Raw genomic sequence first — 23,177 nt, forward strand, 5'->3', positions numbered from 1 at the left:
AAAAGCTCAAAAGTGAGGGCTGAGCAAAGATTTCCAGTCTCTCCCTCCCCCAGTAAGCAGAAGCAGAATTATGCACCATTTGCAGGTTTTGTTGGCACCAAACATAAATGTTGGTGAAACCATGTATACAGGATAAGGAAGGAGGCAGGAGCAGCAAGGGATGCACAGAAAGTCCACATCTTAACTATCAGAAAGCTCTGTTGAGATTGCCTGCCCTGTGTTTAACCATGAGGACTAGAAACCTGCTTTAAGAAATTGAAAGCCACGAGGCTCAGGAATCCACTCTACAGCATGGACAGAGAAAACAATGAATAGCCCTGCAGCATGAAGAAAGTGACTGGTGCTCGGGAGAGGAGGGAACCTTCAGCGCGCTATTTTTAGCGCACCAATTCCTAGGCCAAGCTATTCTAGCACAGCTACTTACACCAACTTCATTTCTGACGAATTGTTGAGCAAAGCAACAAGAGACTCCACCTTGGTGGAATCGGGCCGGAAGCAAGGGTGGTCAGGGTTGAGGATCTTCCCTTCCTCTGGCATGCAGGTCTGCATCCAGGTCTCAAAGAAAGGCACTTCCCCAGGTGGACCAGCTTCAGAAAGGATCACCTGAAAGAGAGAAGGCCAAAGGGGTTGGGCAGGGTAGAGACATCATGAAGCCCTCGACCACAGCAACAGCGCCACCTAGTGAGTGAGAGGTTAGGGACAACACAAGCAGGGCATGAACATGGGACCTGGTTTCCCGTGCCTGGAATAAGCCCTCACTGTCAGGGTTCTGGCCACCCAATTTGTTTATTTATGGCATTTTCATGGCACCCTGTTGCCAAGTTCTCAGGGTGGCTCATGACAAAACTCAAAGCAAATTAAAAATATTCCTCACAGGGGGAGGGGAGAAGAGAGTAGAAAGCTCGGAAGGTACACTGCATGTGTTCAGAGAAGAACCCCATTTTACTTACATCTCTGTGCCTATGCAGAGAACCTCTCCTCCACCATTACCTATCCCTTGCCCCCGTATTGTACAGCGCAGAGAAGACCCTACCTCAGAGCCGTAGGTCTGGGCGACATGGCACAGCATGAGGAAGGAAATGTCGAAGAGAAGCGCTCTGACTGACGCCGCTTTGGCTAGAGAAGTGGGAGGAAACCCACAATGATAAGTTCACACAACAACAACAACAACAAATCTATCAGTAATTTATTATGACCATTAACGACATCTGGTGCATAAGAAGTGCTCTGCAACTACATTCTCGTTCGTTGTACTGACACAAGAGGAGATCTCTCGCTCTGTGTTTTTTCATTTCTTTCCATTGCTGAGTCCTTACGTCCCTCATTGATCACTGACAGCCTCTGATGGGGCGCTTCTGGCAGTCCCTCTTCCCATATGCCTTCGCTGCGCCTTTAGCCTAGGGCTGGCCCTGCCCTGTGGAACTCCTTGCCAAGAGAAGTCCGGCCAGGCTCGACCCTGCTTTCTTTTAGACATCTTTTGAAAACAGTCCTGTTGCCTGGGCTTTTGGTACATGCATCTTCTCTGCCTTTCCTCCAAACATGCATATATAAATGACACACCGCCCAAAAAAACCATGGATCTATCTATTCATTTAAAAATGACCCCCTGGACGGGTAAGTCCAGTCAAATTCGACTATGGGGTTGCGGTGCTCATCTCGCTTTCAGGCCGAGGAAGCCAGTGTTGGTCCACAGACAGCTTTACAGGTCATGTGGCCAGCAGGACTAAACTGCTTCTGGCGCAATGGAACACCGTGACGGAAACCAGAGCGCATGGAAACACTGTTTCCCTTCCCACCGCAGCAGTACCTATTTATCTACTTGCACAGGTGTGCTTTCGAACTGCTAGGTTGGCAGGAGCTGGAACAGAGCAACAAGAACTCAGGGATTCGAACTGCCAACCTTCTGATCGGCAAGCCCAAGAGGCTCAGTGGTTTAGACCACAGCACCACCTGCATCCCTAGCTATTTATTGGCCTTCTAGTAATCATAGAAAGCAGCAAGAACAGAGCAATGGACATCCTTAATGAAAATCAGACTCAGGCCCCTCTTTCCAGCTCCTCACTTTTTATCAAACCCTTTTGAGGGTGTGACCAAGATTAACAGTTTCAAAGCACTCCAAACATCTTGAAAAATGAACAAGCAGGAAACAAAAACTGCCAATGGCTAAAGAGAGCTCCCGTTCCCATCAGTCCAGTGGAAGGTCAGAGGGTCTTTTGTGCATTTAATCACATGCAAAACGCATTCAGAATCCTTATCTTGGGTTAAGTGGGATTCACACACATCACTCCATCCAAAGGACTTGAGCTGTATGGGCGCTCAGAGGACTGTGGGGAGGAAAGGAAGGGGAGAGGAGAGGGAGGGCAAGCTCACAGCTGCAAGTTAACCCTTCCCCTCCCAGGGCCGAGGTCCCCCACCAAGCAGCACAAAGTGACTATTCTCAGGGGTGGTGGGGAAACGGGAGGATGCACGTGGTAGCCCAAAAGACAAAGGGACCCCAGTCATAACTTGAATGCCCCCCTTGTTGCATCAGGAATGCTGCGCTGGCACTGCCTACGCTGCCAGGCACCATGGCTCACTTTCAACTCTTCCCCACCCCCTCCAGACTTTTCAGTTAACACGCAAAACAATCTAGAGCCTCAGGAAGGAGCTGCAGTAACATCAGACTGAAAAGAAAAGAAATCAAGCAAGACAACAGGGACTTACAGCCTTCTCCGCTGATGTGCTTGGTAAGTTCATTAAGCCTAAAATGAGAGGTGAAGGAACAGAAAAGGGAAAAGAATGAGCTAAGGCTGCATTTATTTCGTAAGGGACCAAATCAAGTATCGTAACTGGCCCCACGTATTTATTTTTTTTACTTTCTAAAATGTCGACCACCTTGCTGTGCGAAACACAATGCGAACTTAAAAAGTAGGTCGCAATCATTCCCATTCTACAGATGATAAGAAGAACCAAGACAGCAACTTGGCAAGACTAAATGCACCTCTCAAGTGGGACTTGAATTTGGGGGCTGCCCCGTCCTTTCTTCTTTTTACCAATCTCATCAAGTTGAAACCTTCTTAGCCATTCCCCACCTCCATTCTTCTCCTCTTAGGCTGTGCACACACTATACATTTAATTAAATATTTCTTCTCACAAAGAATCATGGGAACTAAAGTTTGTAAAGGGTGCTGGGAATTGTAGCTCTGCTGTGGGTAAGCTACAGTTCCCATATTTTGGGGGGGGGGGAGGCTTGCTTTAGATATGCTCTGAAAATACAGTGGTACCTCGGGTTAAGAACTTAATTCATTCTGGAGGTCCGTTCTTAAACTGAAACTGTTCTTAACCTGAAGCACCACTTTACCTAATGGGGCCTCCCACAGCTGCCGCTGCGCGATTTCTGTTCTCATCCTGAAGCAAAGTTTTTAACCCAAGGTACTATTTCTGGGTTAGAGGTCTGTAACCTGAAGCGCCTGTAACCTGAGGTACCACTGTATACAGTGTGGATGCAGCCTTAGTCTGCCTTTACTCTTTTGGAAAAGATTCAGGCCTTTCCCACCCAGATGTGGCTCATCCAGCAAGCCAAGTTCCCATAATGCAAACATTTTGACACTCTGGCAGGGCTTTTTTTCTAGATAGAAGAGGTGCCGGAACTTGTTTAGGAGGAGCACCCAAGTTGTTGAGCTTTTGTTAGGGGTAGGATGGCCTAAGAAAGCTTCTCTTCTTTGCCCCACCACCAAAACCTTATGCCACCACCCTCTGCCGCACAGATGTGCCGCCCACAGCCTCTGCCGCACACCACCATGCCGCAATGCTAGAGCTGCCGGAACACGCCACATAGGTGACAGAACCCACCAACTCAGACACACTCAGTTCTGGTGAGTTCTGGCTGAAAGAAAGGCCTGCTTTCTGGTATGGCACAGCCTTTCGCTTTCAACCTCACACAGGATGCTGAATTACATACTCGGTATCATGTTCCACACTTGTGTGGACTACACATGGCCACAGCAGCTATACTGCAGCACATGGGCTCGCACGCTTGCAGCTTATACGTGGAGGAGTGGAATAGATTTATTCAGACAGGAGTCTTGTGACAGAAATCTACCATCACATGGCTCAAAAGATAGTCCAGCCCCACCTCCCACTCCCGGTTCCCCCTCCTGACAGCAACATCAAAAACAAATCTGTCTTTACCCTGCAGGAGAATTGTTTGCGTCTAATAACGGGTGGGAGAAGACCCCCCTACCCCACAATCTTGCTTGATTTGCTCAAGTACAGAAAGGCCAGAGTGTGCTTGTAAAATAGCCACTTGTGGGAGGTTTAACAGCCTCGTGAGTGGCTACCTAATAGCCCCTTCAGCTAAGACACAAATGGGTTCAGAAAAAATGCAGCAGCCTTACATGGAATTGGGGATGGGCTGTGGAATAAAAGAAGAGGAATGGAGACAGGGAGTTGATCTCTTGTCATTGGCAGGAATTCAGAAAAGCAAAACAGCCTTACAGCTAAAATACATATGGTGCCTGTATTCTGTTAGGATAGATTGGCTTACAGGCTTGAAGGCTTAGATCCCTAAACGTTAAGGAAGCCACCTGGCTGCCATTGAAAGCAGCAGATCTGCCCCAACAACACCTAAGTCACCATGTCTACACGTATTTCCAGTTTCCCAACTCCCAGGGCAGAGGAACACAACATGCAGTGATGTCATGTCATGAGAAGTGTTTCACAAGATGTCTGGGGAGAGAAACATTAACGAGAACTGCTAATTTGACATTGTTCACGCTGCTCTTGCTGTGGGATAGGTCAGCCTACCATGCCACCGAGGCTTCGGCCACCACCTCAGTTTCCCATCTATGTGAAGTGGAAATTCTACGAATCTGCCTCATTGTTTCTGCAGAGGGAGGAAGGGGAAGAACGAACTCCAGATCAAGAGTGATTTGTACGTGATAGGAATATTTAAGTTGTTAACAGCTGGGGGCACTTTACTCCGACACCTTGTGCAGTGGTTCCCCCACTGAACTGTGCCTGGAAGTGCTGATGCGGATCTAAAAACAGCCTGAATCCTATGTAGACAGAAGCCAGGTAGGGTACAGCTTCCAACACACTCAACCAATGGATGCTCAACTGCATTTTAGCCATTGCACATCAGCCTTGCAAGCTCCTTTTGAATGACAACAGCACAATATTTCATACTCCCAAGTTCAGAACTGGATGGGCAAGGCTGGGTGAGACTATAGCCTTGGAGCATATTGTTTATCTGTTCTATTCTACTTTGCTACTTTTTTCACTATTTTACTATTTTAACTGTACTTCACTTTATTTTTAACTCCCCCCCCCCAATAATTTTTATTAGTTTTCAATTACAATAACCCAATGGTAGCCTCATTATAACAATGCCAAATCATAGTACAATTACTAATCCCAATCATTCAAATATCAAATTATAAAATTTGGGTGGCCTCCCACATGTGCTAGAACTAATGGTTTGATTATTTACTTTTCTGCATTCCAAACCTTATTCATCTCAATTACATTCCATCTAAAATAACAATCCGTTATACAACAACTGTAATATGAATGACATCCACTCATCTTAACACATTAAATGATTTATAAATCTATAGGTGAAGCATTCAAACTATATCCTTATTCCTCCTGTGTGTGACAATTATTCTGTTGGTGGTGTTCCTTCCTGTCCTTGTAAAATGCTATGTCTATCTTTTCCCAGCCATTGCTGCTCCCCATCATGCCTTGGGCAGAGCTAATACCCCATTACTTATTTTTACTATTTTACTTTATTTTATTTTACTATTAATAAAGACTTTTTTTTTAATTGGCCAGTTGTGTGTGCTCCAGCTCTAGCTAACAGCAGAAGCTCAACCGAGCTGTGGGTGAGTGTTTTAGCACTTGCACGCTCTGTGACCGTAGTGACAGACTCCAGCTCCCCAACTATCCAGACCCACTCACTTGATAAATTTCCGGGCAAAGACTTTCAGCTTCCCTGTAGCTGCTGCAGCTGCCAACAACAGATCCAAGCTCTTCCCAGACAGCATATGTCCCAAGACGCCCAGCAGCCCTTCTGGGGTTTTCGAGTGATCTGAATCCATTGTCTGGAGTAGCAGAGAAATAAATAAAGAAAGTAATTGAGTCGACGAAGGTTCCCGATTGGTAGCCGGCAGGGAACAAACTACAGAGAATTGTGTAAAGAGAAATCAGCTCTTAGCAACTTAACTACATGCCCGTGGGTATTCATCACCATTTCACAGAATTCAAATTGTAAAACAAAAAAAAATACAATATGAGAAATAAAAATACAATTAAAAAACAAGATGAATGTGGACATGCCATGGTCCAGCTGAATGAAGCCAGCAGACCACTGGTGGTCCGCAGATCACAGTTTGGGAATCCCTGAACTAAAGAAAGGTGAAATTTTTTCGATTGCTAAAAGGAATGTGAAGGCTTTGTCCAATATTAGAAAGAGAATTAACACAGAAATGTCTCCGGTTCCATTCTTTCAAAAAGAAAAAAATATGACTAAGTCACAATCAATCAACACACATTAACAAAGCACCAACTAAGAGGGGGAAAACACAGAACGCGTAACTTACCATAGATTGTCTTGATTGTCTTTACAAGCAGTATCAAGACATACAAGAAGGTAACAAGATACATAGAGAAGTCTTCAGAGAATTAACAGATATATCTGGATTGCATTTCCAAGACTAGTTCATGGATGTCTTTCCAGAGGAATCTGTATACTTCAGATGAGGGTCTGCCCGTTGTTTCTTTGGTTACATGTTCAATAAATGTTTGTCAGGCCTTGTAAAAATGTGCCTGGCTCTACTTAACCTTCAGAGTAGCAAAACTGGTAGTTGTTTCTACAATAAACCATACTTTCAGATACCTTATGTCTAGGGTCACACTGTTTGCTAACTTGGTAAATGTTGGTGCGCCACCCCCAATTCCTGTGTCACTTTGTCCCAGAGGGCAAAGCCACCACAGATTTATGTGTGACAGCCCAATGGGTGTGACAGAACAACAGAATAGTGTGTGTTTTGCTGTGTTCTCTCTAATACAAGCACAGACAAACTACTCAAGTGGCTTCTTGTGCCAAACAGCTGACCACTGTCCCAGGATATTTCGTGCCCTGTCCCTTTCCCCAAAATGCCTTGAAATCATTTGATACACTTTTAGATATGCAAGGCGTAGGTTCAAATCCCCAGTTGTGAAGCTCTGCTATCAGCCAGAGACAAGACACTCTCTTTCAACCTAATTTACAGTGCTATTCAAACCATGTCTACTTGGATGCAACTCAGTGGGCTTCACTTCCAGGTAAGTGGGGTTGTTCAGTTTGTAGCCTTAATCTCCGAGATGAAACATTGCTCTGAGCAACGTCAAGGGAAGATAGCCAAACATAATCATTTCAAAACACAACTACTGTGCATATCCACACAGAGGTTAAGGCCCACCGAGTTCAGTGGGAGTGTGTCTAGGCCAGGGGTCAGCAACCTTTTTCAGCCGTGGGCCGGTCCACCGTCCCTCAGGCCATGTGGTGGGCTGGATTATATTTTTGGGGGGAAATGAACAAATTCCAATGCCCCACAAATAACCCAGAGATGCATTTTAAATAAAAGGGCACATTCTACTCATGTAAAAACACGCTGATTCCTGGACCGTCCACAGGCCGGACTGAGAAGGCAATTGGGCCGCATCCGGCCCACAGACCTTAGGTTGCCTACCCCTGGTCTAGGCCTCAGTAGCACCAAAGACTACTACAGCAGTAGTACTAAAAATAATAAAGGTAGTCCAGTTTCTGTGTTCAAGATGCCATCACAAGTTTAGTGCCTACTTTCAGGATGTTGGTGACAGTGGGCTCTGCTCGCAGGATGAGGCCTGGGTTGGGTTGAATGTTAGCATTCTCAGGAGACTTTAAACGTGGCGCATGTTCCCGATCAGCGGTCCTGGGTGAGGTCAGAAGAAAAACACCCAAAGTTGAAATAAGAGGGTAAAGAGCTCTTTAATGAAAGTGGAATATTCTGTTATAAGGACCACCCCACCAGTACAAAATTCACATATCTATAAGCTTCTGATGAAAATTCAGGGCAATGAACTTTTAATTTCTGAGAGTTTGACTCAGGTTAACTTGCATATTTAACCTGTGGGTTCTCAGAAACAAGACTTCCTAGTCCCCTTGGGCTCAATGCAGATGACAAACTGACTGAGTGGTAAAATTTTCTACCATGGTTTTGCTTTGTCTATACCCTTTAACCCTTTGGAAGCTTTTGGACTCCAACTCCTATCAGATTCAGCCAGCGTGGCCAAAGGTCAGGGGGTGATGTAAATTGTTGTCCAACATCTAGAGAACCATAGGTATCCCATCCCCAGTCTGTATTTAGGAAAATGTGGTGGGGTTCCCACCGCTCATTCTAATGTGTGCTAAAGTCTGAAGACCTTATCATGTGGCTAGGCTCCCCCACATTTGCAGCTTATTTATTTGAAACATTTTTGTTCTAAAAAAAGTAAAGGTAAAGGGACCCCTGGCCATTAGGTACAGTCGTGACCAACTTTGGGGTTGCGGTGCTCATCTCGCTATGTCGGTGACAGGACAGTCCCTGTCTCCAGGCTCACAATCTAAAAAAGACATGGCACAAAAGGAAATGCAACTGAGAGGGTGGTGGAGGGGTTGGGTGGGGAAGCAAGCTCAGGAACCATTATTTCTTAGCTACAGAATTCTTGCAATGACAAGCTAGAGTAGAAGGATTTCAAGGAGAGGAGGAGCAAAAAGTTTCGGGGCTTTTGAAAGAACAGATGAAGAAGGCCTACAGTCCCAACTTACTAAACTAGTCATCTGTATTAGTAATCTGTGGCAGGCAAATATGACCTGGAGTAAGGAAGACAGCTCCTGAGTTATAGCATTTCACAGCTACTGCTGTCTTTCAAAGCAAGATTTTTGTCTTCCCTGCTTTTTTACCAGTTTTTTTAAAAGAGTTCAGATATCCATTCCAAGTGCTGTTTATCATTTAAACATGCTGAAATATCTACAGCCTCTGACAGGTTGTTTTTTTAAATTAAAAAAAATATTAACTTAAGTTTAGTGTATTTTGTTGAGGAGCAACCTTTTAATATGCAAACAGAACTCCTACTCACAAGCTGTTTGTGGCTGGATACCCTGAGCAGAAACTGAAAGAAAATGGAAGGAAAAGTCTACGTACATCCTTGCCCAATCCATATTAATAAAACAAGACTAAATCAGCACTGGACAGCTTACTACAGTGTGTCTGAGGGTTTATTTGCTAAGGCGTCAGTTTGTGATATGATGAGAGGTGGGTGGGGAGGGAAAGAGAATACAATTCCCCCCCGCAACCAGTTTAAAAGGTGTGAAATTAAGCACAGCAGATGCTTCACAGGCTTAAAAAGCAATGCATTTAATGACTTTGCCAGCTTAAAACCAAATGCAATCTTTTTTTTTAAAAAAAAGCCGTATTTTTTTTTCCCCTTAAGAGAAAGAAAATTTGAAAGTCAGGGTGAGAAGTTTCACTGGCCTCTTTGAAACAACAACGCTATTATCAGTATGAATAAACCCTTAAGATTGTGGGAATATATTAACCATCCACTTCCCTAAAGAAATAACTAGTGACAAAACGCTTCCAGAAGGCACAGAGGGCGATGTCTTCCCTCCACTGCAGCAGAGCAAGTCAGTAAATGAAGCTGAAGCCACAGCAGCCACAGATTAAAACAAAGCCTGCCACAGTCACCTGTGTACACTTGCACTTTTAAGCTTACATTTAAGAAATGGGCAAGCTTCCTTGCATTTACCACTTGATAAGTTGATCGCATGCATTCGCCCATGGTTTTAGAGAAGCTGAGAATAATACACAGCTGCTAGGGGAACGTTTTCAAGACAGTTGTCAGGCAGCTGAGAACTTCCTTTCCTCTTCCCCACAAGTTAAGGGGCAGAAGCTCAAGAAATGTTGAAGCAACCACTATATGCATCTTTGCCCCTGCATCTAGCCTATCGCCCCTTTTGCGCAAAGCTAGATAAGCCTACCGTTTGGCAATGAGGTTGTTCATGTTGGCTTCGGAGAGCAGACCCTGCTTGCCACATTCTTGAAAGAGAAGGCTCGTGCAGTCACAGCTGGAAGAACAACCGCCAAAAGAGGAAGGGAAAAAAACATGTGTAAAAATGTCTGAACAAACATGGTCCATGATGGAGACAGACTGTTCTCTCGCTGGGCCTTTTGGAGAAAGACACTTGATGGCACAAGGTGAATTAAGGAAGAGATGGTGGGAATACAATTAAAGGTGAAAGAATATAACTGGGAGGCACAGAACGAATCCCCTGTTAAAATGCCTCTCTTTGATCGGGTATAAAGTCCTTGCGTTTCAGCTGTCATAAAATTTGTAGAGTTTTTATTGAGCGCCATTTTTGACGTTGCAAATATAGTAACAATCAGGAAAAGGAGGAATACAAAGGAGGATACCAGGATTCAACCTTCTAGTCTTCACAGCGTTAAGGAAAGGACAAACCTCGAGTGGAAACAACCGCTGCTGAAAGGCTCAAAAGTTCAAAAAGCATCTGTGTGGTTTCAGTGACCAACAACTGCATGCTCTAAATTTCGCTTTGGGCCCAGTAAGGAAATTGCTCAACCTGTCCTGAAGGGGGTTGTGCTCCCCACTCAAGGATTGGTTAGCATTTTCAGAATGGCCACAGATACAGCTTTGTCTCTAGAGGCCTAAGTGGCCTACTGCGGTATGTTGTGCATTTGTATCCATGGTACTCCTAAGTTTTGCTTTCATGGGGAATATGTCATTTTAGCCACACAAATGCCTTCCGGGTAGAGACAGAAGCTTGCTCAATGCTGCCCAGTCAGCTTCCTAGTTGAGGAGCAGGGAAATGAACCCTGGTCTCCTCCATCCAAGCTCAATGCTCTTCCCATTACTACACAGCTACCTACAAGTCCAACCAAATTGGTTGGCTCAGTTCTGTAAACAAAGCACATTTGCATGTGTACACTCACTTCCTTTGCATAATCTATTGAGTTTTTCTGCCAGCCATGAGAGAGAGGTCGCTAACTACTGGACGTTTCTGAGCCTCTATCCACTCATTTTCAAGGCTACTTTAAAAACATGACACCTAAAAAAACAACAACCCAAAAACCCACCAGAAACCTAAAACAAACACCTGGATTCTCAGGAGTGCAGAATGAACAGAACCCAGGAATTGCCCATTCTACCCTACAGCTCTTTGGCAGGCAATTTATCATGTATCATGCACAGTGCGCATCCAGCCCAGGCTGAAGGATTAAGAGTAAGAAAGAACCACCTCAAGTTTGTGCTTATGTCTTCATAACAGAACAAAGCGTTCAACAGCTGGGCACAAAAAAATTGGACCAAACTGATTCAAAATACTACTTTATGCAAGAGCGACACCGACTGCTTCACACATTGGGGAGTTTGGGTCTTAATCTATCATGCAGAACAAACAGTTCTAATTGCGACATCAGCAGCAAACCTATGCATGGCGAATTCTGTTTACAAGGCTGCCTGCTTTCCCTGGCCCTTCCCCCAGTTCTAATCTCCTGTTATATCCCACCCAGCAGGGGGAAAACAGGGAATTTTCCTTGAAATATTCCCATTTCAGATTAAACTGTGCTAGCTTCTAGTTTTCTGTTGTCAGTGCTATTGTTCTGTATTTTATATATCTGTATTTTCAACACTTTCTTTCGATGCTTTGAATGCTTGGTGTAGGCCGCTTTGGACACAGCAGCATGTAAGTAAACACAGTCAACCAATCAACATCTGGAATGCTACTGTGTTAGGAAAACAGGGAGTAGGTCTGAGCAGTGAAGAAGAGGCCCAGTCCTCCCACAGACCTCTTCTACTAACCACACCACTTTCTGTAACCGGTGACCACTTCAGAGAGCTTCTACCAGGTTCCAGTTTGAGTAACAAACACACCTCCCTCACCACTTGGTCCATGTAACTTCCTCTGGATGTCAACCACCTCAGCAATTTATCCCACTATCTACCCTGCTCAACTCTGCCATGTCTATCAGGCTGTTCTCATCTCAACCTTGACTGTTCTCCCACCTTGCACGCCCCTACTCCAAATAGCAAACTGGTTTTGCCCAAAATATCCCTCCAACCTCGTCTTCAATGCTCATTATTCAACTTGGCTCAATGGGGGGAAATAATGATGTGTTTATGTCCTGTCTCTAGTCACTTGCTGTATTTTTTTGCGTTCAATTAAATATATCAAACAACAACATTAAATTTTAAAAGCAGCCTTCATTTAAAAATTTAAAAAGCAACAATAGGGTTGCCAAGCTCCCTAAGAGTTAGACCCTGAGATTCAAGGAGTGGAGCTTTGGAGGACAAAGGATGGTGGCTGGCAGGTAAGAGAGTGGCATCTCATGGGAGCAGAGACCCTGATAAACATGGGAGTGAAACTGAGAGAAGAACTCCCAGGCCAAGCAGGAAAAGCCCTTGGGCTCTGTCCCCTCTACTTGAAGAGCCATGAAGAAAGGGAACCTACTTGCAGCGTTGGTCAGCCTTGTCCAGAAGGGGCGTCAGCTTCAGGAGGAACTCAAAGGCACAATTCACATCTTCAGTGAAGTCCTGCAATTGCACTATTATTATTTTCTCCCTTACATCTAAAGGGTCTGCCAATGCTGTACTGGAATCCCCACCCATAATCCCCTATAAAAACAGGCCAAGGCAGTGCATCCCAATAAGCCCACTGAGAACATTAGCTCCTGGTCATTTCTTTTCAGCAAGTTTCATGCTACAGAATTTGCCACTGAGCAAGCTAGAATAAAAATTCCAGCAAAGTTAAAGGGTTGGTTGTTTTGTTTCTCTCCACGCCCCCCTTTTGTGGTGTAGAAGCTTGAATCACTTGATTAAGTAAACTGAAGCCCTGCAGACACACTGGTGAAGAATTACTTCTTTTGAACTGCTCTTTGCAAGTGGTCCATTGCAGTTGGGGGTTTTATAGAGTAAGGGAGAATATGATAAATGTGTGTGGAACATTTTTGTCTCCCCCATATTTTATGTAGCATGGAATTTAGAAAGAAAAAGTAAACTTATGCTGAGGTTTGAAAGGTGAAATATGAATAGCAGGTGGTTTTTTTAATTTGTATTTTTTAAAGGAGGCAGTTTCAAATGTTAAGCTTTGAGACTAATTTGTTTTCATCTGCCTCTCTTAAAGACCACATTAGATTACCTCTATGACTGGGAAGACCGGTTTGAATCCCACTTTAGCCATAAACTCACTCAGTGGCAGAAGAACTACTTTTTAACCAAAAGCTCCATTTAGCCCAGCATTCTGTCTAAGGCAGCAGACAGCAGTCAAATGCCTCTGTGAAGCTCACAAAGAGGGTATGATGGAAATGCCTTTCTTCTTTGATCTAAAGCATGATAATCATAGAAATTCTGGCTCTTCACCCTTACCCATCATGGCTAGAGTCACTGATGGGCCTTGTTCTCACTGAAAATCCCATCTTTAACCTAAGCATTATTAATTGCAAAACTAAAATCATGATGACTTGCTTCCATTTTTCTTCCCAAATAATTTTTAGCAGTTCTAAACAAATACAGTGGTACCTCGGGTTACAAACTTAATTCGTTCCGGAGGTCCGTTCTTAACCCAAAAATGTTCTTAACCTGAGGTGCGCTTTCGCTAATGGGGCCTCCTGCTGCCGCCGCACCACTGCCGCACGATTTCCGTTTTCATCCTGGGGCAAAGTTCACAACGCGGAGCAACTACTTCCAGGTTAGCGGAGTTTGTAACCCAAAGCATTTGTAGCCCGAGGTACCACTGTAAATAGAACTCTGATGTAGCTGTTGTGATGATGATGGTTTGCTTTTCAAAAAGCAACCTTTACCTTTTCTCCTTGAGGATATTTTTTCAGTTTTACGAGTACTTGTGGAATCTGAAAAAGAGCAAAGTAAGAATTTAATAAGGGACGTCAGAACTATCGCTCCCCCCCCATCTCCTTGTGAATTTTGCTCCCTGGCTAACTCGTCCTGGACTGCCAAAAACTCCTTTGCATTTTCACTCCCTTCCCCCTTTTCACAGCCCCTCCTCCTTCTCCTCCTGGACCCTGCAAGACAGTTGTTCTTGACTTCTGTTTCATTCAGTCCCATTGCCCTTTAACAATCCTCTGGTCCTCCATCACCCCAGCAAGCACGGCCAAGGATGGTTCAGCCATATCACAAGTGTCCAAAGTTTTCCACAGCTGCTTGCAGTCCTCTTTCCCAAAACACTTTCCTACCTCTATTCTCCTGTGAACCCTAACTACACACAGACCCTGTGCAAACTGGCCTTCGCTTTCCTCATAAATGCCAAGATGTTTTTCAATTTCTTGTTACTATTATCTTCACACTCCGGTATTAGAACATTTCATGTTCCATCTACAAACATTCCATGACGTGAAACTAGCCTAACTAATGCTCAGAAAAGGTTCGAAGTCAGTGTGGTTGCCGCTTCTGGTCTCCTTATCAACCAAGTCAAAGTCGCAAACTGGCTTAATTACTTCCAGTGACAAATCTGGGGTGGATGCTAATGTGGTCGAGGGCGATAAATATTGAATCGGAAGGTTTCAAATCTCAACTCGGCTATGAAACCGATTTCTCCCTTGCTTTTGAAGATAAGAAAGCATTTTGCACATGAAACTGGAAATAAATATTCAAAAAAACCCAACAAACTCCTAAATGTAGAATTAGGCATGTCTAATCTGATCTTCATGCTATCATATGGCAACAAGCTCCAGAGATTAACTGTTTGCTATTTCTTTTGCTTTCCAGTTTGTTCAGGAGTGTGTGTGTGTGTGTTTGTCTCTTTCATACTTCTTAATTTATTCCTCTTTGCATGGCTGATAAGTTACATGATGTACTTGAGTTGCAATGGAGATTTACTGAGCAGGCAGGGAATGCTAAGTTGCAATTTGCTGGATCTCTTTGGGGGAATCTAGCAGCGTCACAAGTGTGTTTACCAAGAAAGCCAGGGAGAAGGAAGACAGAGCCATCTGGCTTATGTTTACATTGCAAAAAAATAAAAAATAAAAGAAGTATATAGCTAAATACAGATACTCTTCCAGGCTCTACCAAAGATGACAGCCCAGAAAGAGCATAAGAAGAGATTGGTGTTTCCACTCACTATAATAGTGAATGGCATCTAAGACCCCAGCTGCTAGTAGATCTGAGAACCTAGATTGAGGCAGATGGGGTAAACTATGATTACAAAGGGCAAGAATTAGCACGGCAGAGGTTACAGTGTGAGAGTAAAAGTCTTTGACCAAGACCCTAGAGGATTTTGGTATTTCTTCCTTTTTATTCCTAATCCCTAATGTTGCAGCTGTGTTGTGCCAGGACTGATACAGGGGCAGCCATACTTGATGCTGATCAGCAGCGTGTTTTACCAAACCAGGGTTCCTGAAGCCAGAGGTGAGGCTGCAGTAGAGTTGGCAGAAGCTACCATTCTGTTGAGCAGTCAAAAGCAAAAGGCTGGGCTCCAAAGTGCTCACAAGACTGGCCATTCCAGAGGTCTCGTGCTGCCTGCCAATTGCAGAGGTCGAGGTTGGACACACCTATCCATGCCTTCTATACCTGAAGAGAACTCCGGGGCCCAAGAACAGCCCCAGGTACTCATTAGGCTGGGTCCCAGCCAGAGTTCAATAAAGGTTTTAAGCAGAGATTGAGAATCTGTAGCTTTCCAGATGTCGTTCAATTACAGTTCCCAATTCCTGACCCGCTGGCCAAACTGACTCAGGCTGTTGGGAGTCTGAGTCCAATGACACCTGAAGGTCACAGGTTTAGATTCCCTGGTTGAGAACCTAGTAAGGAGCACTAGAGTGGTCAGGTTACTGAGACACTCTCCTTCCCCATTTTGCTTAAATAACATTTCTAGACCTTGCAGTTGCAGAAAACAACCACAGCCTTGAACATATAACTCACATTTTCTGCTAAAAGTTTGGAATCAGTGTCTGAAATGTTCCACATACACATTTCCAAAGGTGCCCCTATCAAAAAATGAAGCAGGGGACAGGGGGCTGCAGGGAGACCCCCAAGGCTAATTGGGTGTGTGTGTGTAACCAGGCTGGAAAAACAGGAATATCAACCAGATATTTGGGAGAGTCTATCAAGCCTGTGCAATGCCAGAAAATAGAAGCAGAAAGAAGCCTGATGCAGGGGGGAGAAAACTGTTGAATTACGGAGAAGCGGGGTAGGTGAGGGATAAAGAGAAACCCGTTCCCTTCACCTAGGTCAACAACACTGCTCAGGAAGAGACATGGGCTAAGGCAATGTATCAGGAATGCAGGGAACTGCTTTATATCATGTCAGACTATGGGTCCCTCTAGTACTGTCTGCACCAACTGGGAGTGACCAACTGTCTCCAGGATTTCAGGCAAGGGATGTTCCCCAGCTCTCACATGGAGATACCAAAGATTGGGCTTTGGGCATGCGAAGCATGCGCTCTACCACTGAGTTACTGCCCTCTCTTGTACCTGATGCCCTAAAACGACCACGAATTTATCCAACTTCCCATAACCCTTTTGGTCTCTATTGCTCGGTAAGCTGGGAAACTCAGATGGCAACAAAAGAACTTTACGAAAGGCTGAGCCCCAGCTATTTGGGCTTAAGGGCACCTTACCTTGAGGAATGTGAAGGCTGTCCATTTGAGTTCCTCTGTCCCTTCAGGAGATTCAATCAGCCCCACAAAGCAGGCTTTCCAGATTTCCAGAATGAAAAGCGGGGATGGAATGCGCTAGCAGGGAGAAGAGACACAGGGAGAGAAGGCCTCAGGATCTTCCTCAGGGAACACATTTTGGATTCAGAGTGGTGCAGTACTGACAAAAAAAAGGCTGGATGCAAGATTTCCAGCACACTCGTTGGACTATCCAGCAGTCCCATTCCACCATCACCCCAACTTCTCATGCAAAGCAGACTTCCCACACTCTGAAGAGTGTTGTGCATCATGATCCTTCAGCCAAGAGTCCACAAACTGCAGCTGGGCTTGATAACCTAGCCAACAAGATTAAGTTCCTATAAGCACCGACAGTCCCTCTTTCCACTAAGCGAGTGCAGTGCCCCCCCTTCCTCCTCCCCCACCCACAAATGAATGAGAAGAGCTTAGAGGACAGGTGGCATGGCGCCTGTGTACTTCTCTTATTAGAAAGCAGATACGGCCCCCACCTCCCTTGCAAGTATAACATATGCTACTAAATAACAGAGCCTCCCTCTCCCAAAGGCTAGTCCTGGTTTTTCCCAATCCCTGTCCAACAGCTCTTCACAAAAATACTGCCTCCCTCTCAGATCCTCCAAACTCTCTCGACTCAAATAGCTTCTTCCTTGTTCTTTGCACCCACGTCTACACAGATTCATTCATGCCCATACAAAGTGAGGTAGGACTCCAATTTCAATAACAATATCCTTTCCTATCATAGACACCCGCTCCATGTTTTGCTCTCTTCCTTGCAGCAACACACACACAACCACATTGTTCTTTTACTAGGGGCTGCACCCCTGCTCGCCAACCCCCTGCCATTCCTCCCACATTAACCCCTAGAGCTTCCTTTCCCTTCCCACCCCATACAATTACTAAGCTTGTTTTCCACCTTCCCAAGCCATTTCTAAAGACACTTCTCTTTTGCATTCTGCAGCCCCACCACGTACCTGTTTTCACCTTTACCCTCATGTCCATTCCTCCCTCCTTTACTGCAAGCTCCCCTATACACCACCTCTGTGGGTAACTTCCTGCGTCTTCCCCCTCCTACACATTTCAACTACCAAGCACCCTTACGTCCAGTTATGAAGCCACCATCCGCTCCTACGCTTCAGAGAGAAAGAGAGAAGCATCACAAGAAAAACTGGGCCTTGGTCATCAGCCTGTTAAGTGAATAACGGCGGGAGAAATCATGCTGAAGCATTCTCTCCAGAGACTAGAAGCTCCCAGCTCTCCCAAGTTTCCAACCAAAAGCACAGAAACTTTGCTTAAAAAGCTACATCTGCCTTTTTCCTCTTTCCATCCCCAAATTTATAGGGCAAAGCCAGCACTATGCAGCCAGTATAGGTCTCCTACTGTCATCTAACTCTCTTTAATTTTCCATTGTTTTAATTTGTATTTCAAAAGAGAGGTACAACAGATGCCCAGACTAGATAAACAGTTTGCCTCATGGTAAAACTGATCCTGGACAGTACCGTTTCGGAATGCATAAGAGGGACCACAAGACTGAATTCACTGCTATACAAGCATGTTATTCATATAGAAAACTGTGCCAGGGGGAAGGGATCTAGTCCAGTCTTCCTGCGACATGCTAGCTACCTAAGTGCTGGATGTTCTTCTTTATTCATGGAAGAAAATTCAAATATGCAAGCCCCCGTCTGCAGTCCGAAGTGGAGCATTTCTACCATGCAATGGGATTGCCCAGCCCAATCCAATGGGAGCCACAGACGCAGTGAGACAAAGCATCCTTCCTATGGTCCAGCCATACCTGCATCCTTTTGACCATCATGAGTTGCTCCACCAGCGGCTGTGGCTCTCCAGTCAGGTTCATTGTCCCCTCTAGCAGCACCACGGCATGGATCGTGGGGAAGCCAGTTTTGTTCAGCTGTTCCGCGTGCACAGAGAGCATAGTGGGGATACTGTGTGGAAAATTGGGACAGGGAGGCAGAGGAGGTATTAGAATTTCGGTTCCGTTTGTGTATGGAAAGGAAAAAGCTCGCTCCTCACTGTGCAGCTGCCATCTGCCTACCTCTTGACAAGGCCGATGCACTCCTCTGCCTGGCTTTGCAACTGGCTGTTGCTGATGTGTCCTAAATTGTCTCCCAGCTTGGAAAGAGACTGTTCGATCGCGCTCCAGGAAGCTAAAAAGGAAAAGCAGCATTTTAAATTCCAATCAAGTCTTAGTCCTTGGTAACAGATTTTCCCCAGTTCTGCTGCCTTGGGAGATGCTAGGGGTTGACCCCAGGACCTTCTAAGCGAAACCGTTTCCTCAAACTGAGGCTTTTATCGTGACCAGGTAAATTTATTAATGTTTGGGATCACACCTCGAACGCTGAAGATACTGCTTCCATGTTGAACTTTTTAAAAAGGCAATGGAGATCCTGAAGTTTAAAAACAGGCATCAGAGTATTTCCAAATATTATTTTTTTTGAGGGAAAGCTGTGAAACAGCAGGCTTGCCCAATAGGGAAGCAGCAGTGCAATCTCCATGTAGGCAAAACAGAAGAAAGAAGACCCGTTAATAAAGAAGACTGGGGTGGTGCTACTTCAGATCTTGTAAAGGGCCCTTGTGATTTTCAGGGGGGGGGGGAATCCATACCAAAACTACAGGAGAGTTCTGGAATCTTGGATTCAAATCAAGCCCTACAGTGCTCAATGTAAATATTTTGCCTCTCTCCCACAAGACCACCAGCCACGTACGTGTCTCTTCCAACTTGGCTATATGAATCAGGGCCCGGTTCTTGGTGCTGCCCAGGATCTTTGCCAGCCGCTCCAGGCACATTGTGAGCTGGTTCTCAGCAGACCCCTGCTCCAGAGGCTCCTTCATCTTCTCTGTGTAGAAGGCAGCGCAGCGCAGCATCCAATTGAGGACACTCATCAAGGCACGGCAGAGGCCAATGCATTCTTCTGCCTTGCCGTGGCAGCTGCACAAAAAGCAAAAATGAGAGGGCAAATTCAGTCACATGACTTCGGTGGCCCTAAGAACTTCACTTTGGGATTGGCCCTAAGAGCTTCACTTTGGGACACCTGCATCATTTTCCAGGTCTCATTCTCCCCCCCCCCCCCAAGCTCCACTCAGATGCGTGTGGGAACTTGGGAGACAATGACAGAACCACCAAAAGAAAAGTGTATCGAGGACCATCCAGTAACTTCTCAGGGGAAGGGGAAGCAGGACAGAGATGGGAGCAGAAAAGACAACTTGAATGTGAACACAATCAGGGAAGGTCTTTTTCTATTTGTGTTCTGGTTTACCATGCCAAATGAGACAGGCAGGACAGGAGGCCTGAACTAGTAGAAAAACAGTGAATGGCCACCTAAATACCTTTTCATGCCCCCACCTTCATCTTCAACTCCATTCCCATGCCTCACACTCCCTCCTTTTGTGCAGTCCCCTTTGCCCTCTCATTTTCACCTTCATTCCCCTTTTTCCTACACCCTCCTTACTTTTCTGAACTCTCTCTTGCACACAGATAACCCGTTTCCTTGCCTTATCCCCTCTCCTTCTGTTTACCCCCAGCTCTGCTATTTCTCCTCATTAAAACTAGTTTGCTTGCTTTTTTAAAAAAAGAACAGTCCCTCAGTGTCTCTCCATCCTTGCTCTACTCAAATTTCTGCTGTTGTTTGAGTACAGCAAGAAGGGAGGAACACTGAAAGGGGTCGGAAATTGTTGTTGGAAATTTTCCTCTTCCTCAGCTGCCTCATGTGAGTTTCACAGTACAGTGGTACCTCAGGTTAAGTACTTAATTCGTTCTGGAGGTCCATTCTTAACCTGAAACTGTTCTTAACCTGAAGCACCACTTTAGCTAATGGGGCATCCTGCTGCTGATGCACCACCAGAGCACGATTTCTGTTCTCACCCTGAAGCAAAGTTCTTAACCTGAAGCACTATTTTTGGGTTAGCGGAGTCTGTAACCTGAAGCATATGTAACATGAAGCGTGTGTAACCTGAGGTATCACTGTAGTAACTGGTTTTTCCACAGTGATGTCTGAGCACTCTAACTGCCCTTACTGAAGAAAAACAGTAGCCTCATTCCTGAGAGTCCCAATGGTCTGGCAAGTCTAGGCATATTTACTATGTGAAGATGCTGAATGCAATAGACAAGGGAGGTGGAGGCAGATGCATTTATGACATATGATGCGTGCCTTCACTTCATCCACAGGAAGTAGTGAATAAAAGCTGCAAAGCTGTGTGTGGTTCAGTGAAAAGAAGACTAAGTACATTTTCAGGGACTTTGTGCAGCCTATTAAGAGAATAAACTGCAAACCAGGAAGTTCCTGGTTCAAATCATATCTTCAACAGGAACCTGCCAGGGTGCTCAGGCAAGCCATTATCTCAGCTTCAACCCTCCATCTGCAATATAAGCATAACGACACTCAGGTGTCCTTACGGGACTATTTTAAGAATCACTGAGATAATATGTACGTAAAGCTATTCACAAGGGACGTGGGTGGCGCTGTGGTCTAAACCACAGAGCCTAGGACTTGCCGATCTGAAGGTCAGCAGTTCGAATCCCTCCGATGGGGTGAGCTCCCGTTGCTCGGTCTCTGCTCCTGCCCACCTAGCAATTTGAAGGCACGTCAAAGTGCAAGTAGATAAATAGGTACCATTCTGGTGGGAAGGTAAACGGCGTTTCCGTGCGCTGCTCTGGTTCGCTAGAAGCGGCTTAGTCATGCTGGCCACATGACCCGGAAGCTGTACGACAGCTCCCTCAGCCAATAAAGCGAGATGAGCGCCGCAACCCCAGAGTCAGCCACGCCTGGACCTAATGGTCTGGGGTCCCTTTACCTTTTAAAAGCTATTCACAATAATGTGACATATCATTACTGCCACCACACAGCAGTACGTGGGGAATGTAGGGGCTCAGAGAATTGCTCAAGTCGCAAAACTCTGTTGCCCAACCTCCTTAAGCTTGCAAGCATCTCTGCCCAATACTGTTTTACTGGGGCTTCACAGCAACCCCAGGAAGGGAGAGGATAATGGGGGATTTCTCCTACCATCCTGGGATGCCAGAATCGATGACTGGAAGAAATCAAGCATCTGGAGCTTGCACCCTGTGGCACTGCTGGGTACACTGTCACATTCACCATCGCCACAGTACTTGCCTTTGTTTAAACAAATTAAAAAGGGGAAAGGAAAATTATCCAAGCCTATGATTAAAGTGGCCTGGCTCAGAAAGCGAACGAGGATTGAAGAAGAAACCCTCTCAACGGGACAAGCACTACTGCAGTAGGAACAAATAATCCCAGACCTGAAGGGTTTTGATCAAATTGAAAAACAGAAGATTGAATTAACCAGGGAGAGGATTAAGTCGTCGGCTTTGTATATGGCTGAGAACAGCTGTTTATCACCATTCTGTGACAGGTTAATATTCATTGTTTCTGTTTTCTTGTAGGAAGGGAGAGTTCCTGCTTCCTCCTATTGCAGTCTGCTCCAGTGTACTCACCTGTTAGCTCTAAATAAACTAAGGGCTCTTATAGAAAAAACATCACAGGCTTTGTCAAGATTTTAGAAAGGCGGGGGTTTTATTCTTTGATAAAACCAAAGATATGAGAGTTTCATGAAAAACTGTGGTTCTCCTGTACAGAGGGCAGAATTGGGTTTCCTGACAATTCTTGTGTTCTTTTACTGATACATCATTCTGCACATTTTAAAAAGCGCATTTCTAGTTCTCACGGTTGCGAATATAACATTAGCAATATCAGTCACTGCATGCCACTCAGGGGGTTTAAGCACATATTGCTGCCAATTTAGGTACAGTATTTTCATTGTAACGGCTCTTCATCCACCAAACTCCAATGCACAGTATTTTGTGTGCATGCATATGCATGTCCTGTACAAACTCTGTCCCTAGCTACTTACGCCACTGGACAAGGCACTTGATGAATCTATATTTAAAAAGTAGCACATTGTCACATTTAATACTGTCATAGGTAAAGGTAAAGGGACCCCTGACCATTAGGTCCAGTCGTGGCCAACTCTAGGGTTGTGGCACTCATCTCGCTTTAATGGCCAAGGGAGCTGGCATACAGCTTCCGAGTCATGTGGCCAGCATGACTAAGCCGCTTCTGGCGAACCAGAGCAGTGCACGGAAACGCCATTTACCTTCCCGCCGGAGCGGTACCTATTTAGCTACTTGCACTTTGACATGCTTTCGAACTGCTAGGTTGGCAGGAGCTGGGACCGAACAACGGGAGCTCACCCCATCGTGGGGATTCGAATCGCCGACCTTCTGATCAGCAAGTCCTAGGCTCTGTGGTTTAACCCACAGCGCCACTGTCATACAGCATGTTATATAGGCTAAAAAGCTTTCCTGTGGCTCCCCATTGCTTTACATCACAAGTCTAGTAGCTGATTTTGAGCTACAAGGACTTCTGTGGCTTGGGCCAACCTACCTAAGAAAGCACCTCCACTCTAGTATGCCATCATTGGGTGGTATCCAATGCTGGTCATACTCAGAATAGACCCGCTGAAGTTAATGGAC

The 23,177-nt window shown here is 45.3% G+C and overlaps 1 protein-coding gene across 7 annotated transcripts in view; it reads right to left on the reverse strand.

Annotated features, from left to right (window-relative positions):
• MED24 (mediator complex subunit 24) overlaps window positions 1-23,177 on the reverse strand; it is a 51,403-nt gene that overhangs the window by 14,481 nt on the left and 13,745 nt on the right. For 5 of the 7 annotated variants that reach the window (XR_014162536.1, XM_081886224.1, XM_081886223.1 and 2 more), the window contains exons 6-18: window positions 19,396-19,619; window positions 18,726-18,837; window positions 18,465-18,615; window positions 16,625-16,738; window positions 13,857-13,904; window positions 12,509-12,591; window positions 10,022-10,108; window positions 9,121-9,153; window positions 7,823-7,934; window positions 5,941-6,083; window positions 2,704-2,741; window positions 1,034-1,116; window positions 425-603 (exon numbers count right to left, since the gene is read on the reverse strand). Coding sequence is in view for 6 of the 7 variants with exons in the window: in XM_081886224.1 (XP_081742350.1) it covers window positions 425-603; window positions 1,034-1,116; window positions 2,704-2,741; window positions 5,941-6,083; window positions 7,823-7,934; window positions 9,121-9,153; window positions 10,022-10,108; window positions 12,509-12,591; window positions 13,857-13,904; window positions 16,625-16,738; window positions 18,465-18,615; window positions 18,726-18,837; window positions 19,396-19,619 (1,407 nt within the window). In the remaining variant the exon portion in view is untranslated. The remainder of the gene's footprint in view (window positions 1-424; window positions 604-1,033; window positions 1,117-2,703; window positions 2,742-5,940; window positions 6,084-7,822; window positions 7,935-9,120; window positions 9,154-10,021; window positions 10,109-12,508; window positions 12,592-13,856; window positions 13,905-16,624; window positions 16,739-18,464; window positions 18,616-18,725; window positions 18,838-19,395; window positions 19,620-23,177) is intronic. The other 2 variants (XM_081886226.1, XM_081886225.1) reach the window with 1 other exon arrangement.

Source organism: Podarcis melisellensis, assembly GCF_964234715.1.
Source record: "Podarcis melisellensis genome assembly, chromosome: 13".
Classification (NCBI taxonomy): domain Eukaryota; kingdom Metazoa; phylum Chordata; class Lepidosauria; order Squamata; family Lacertidae; genus Podarcis; species Podarcis melisellensis.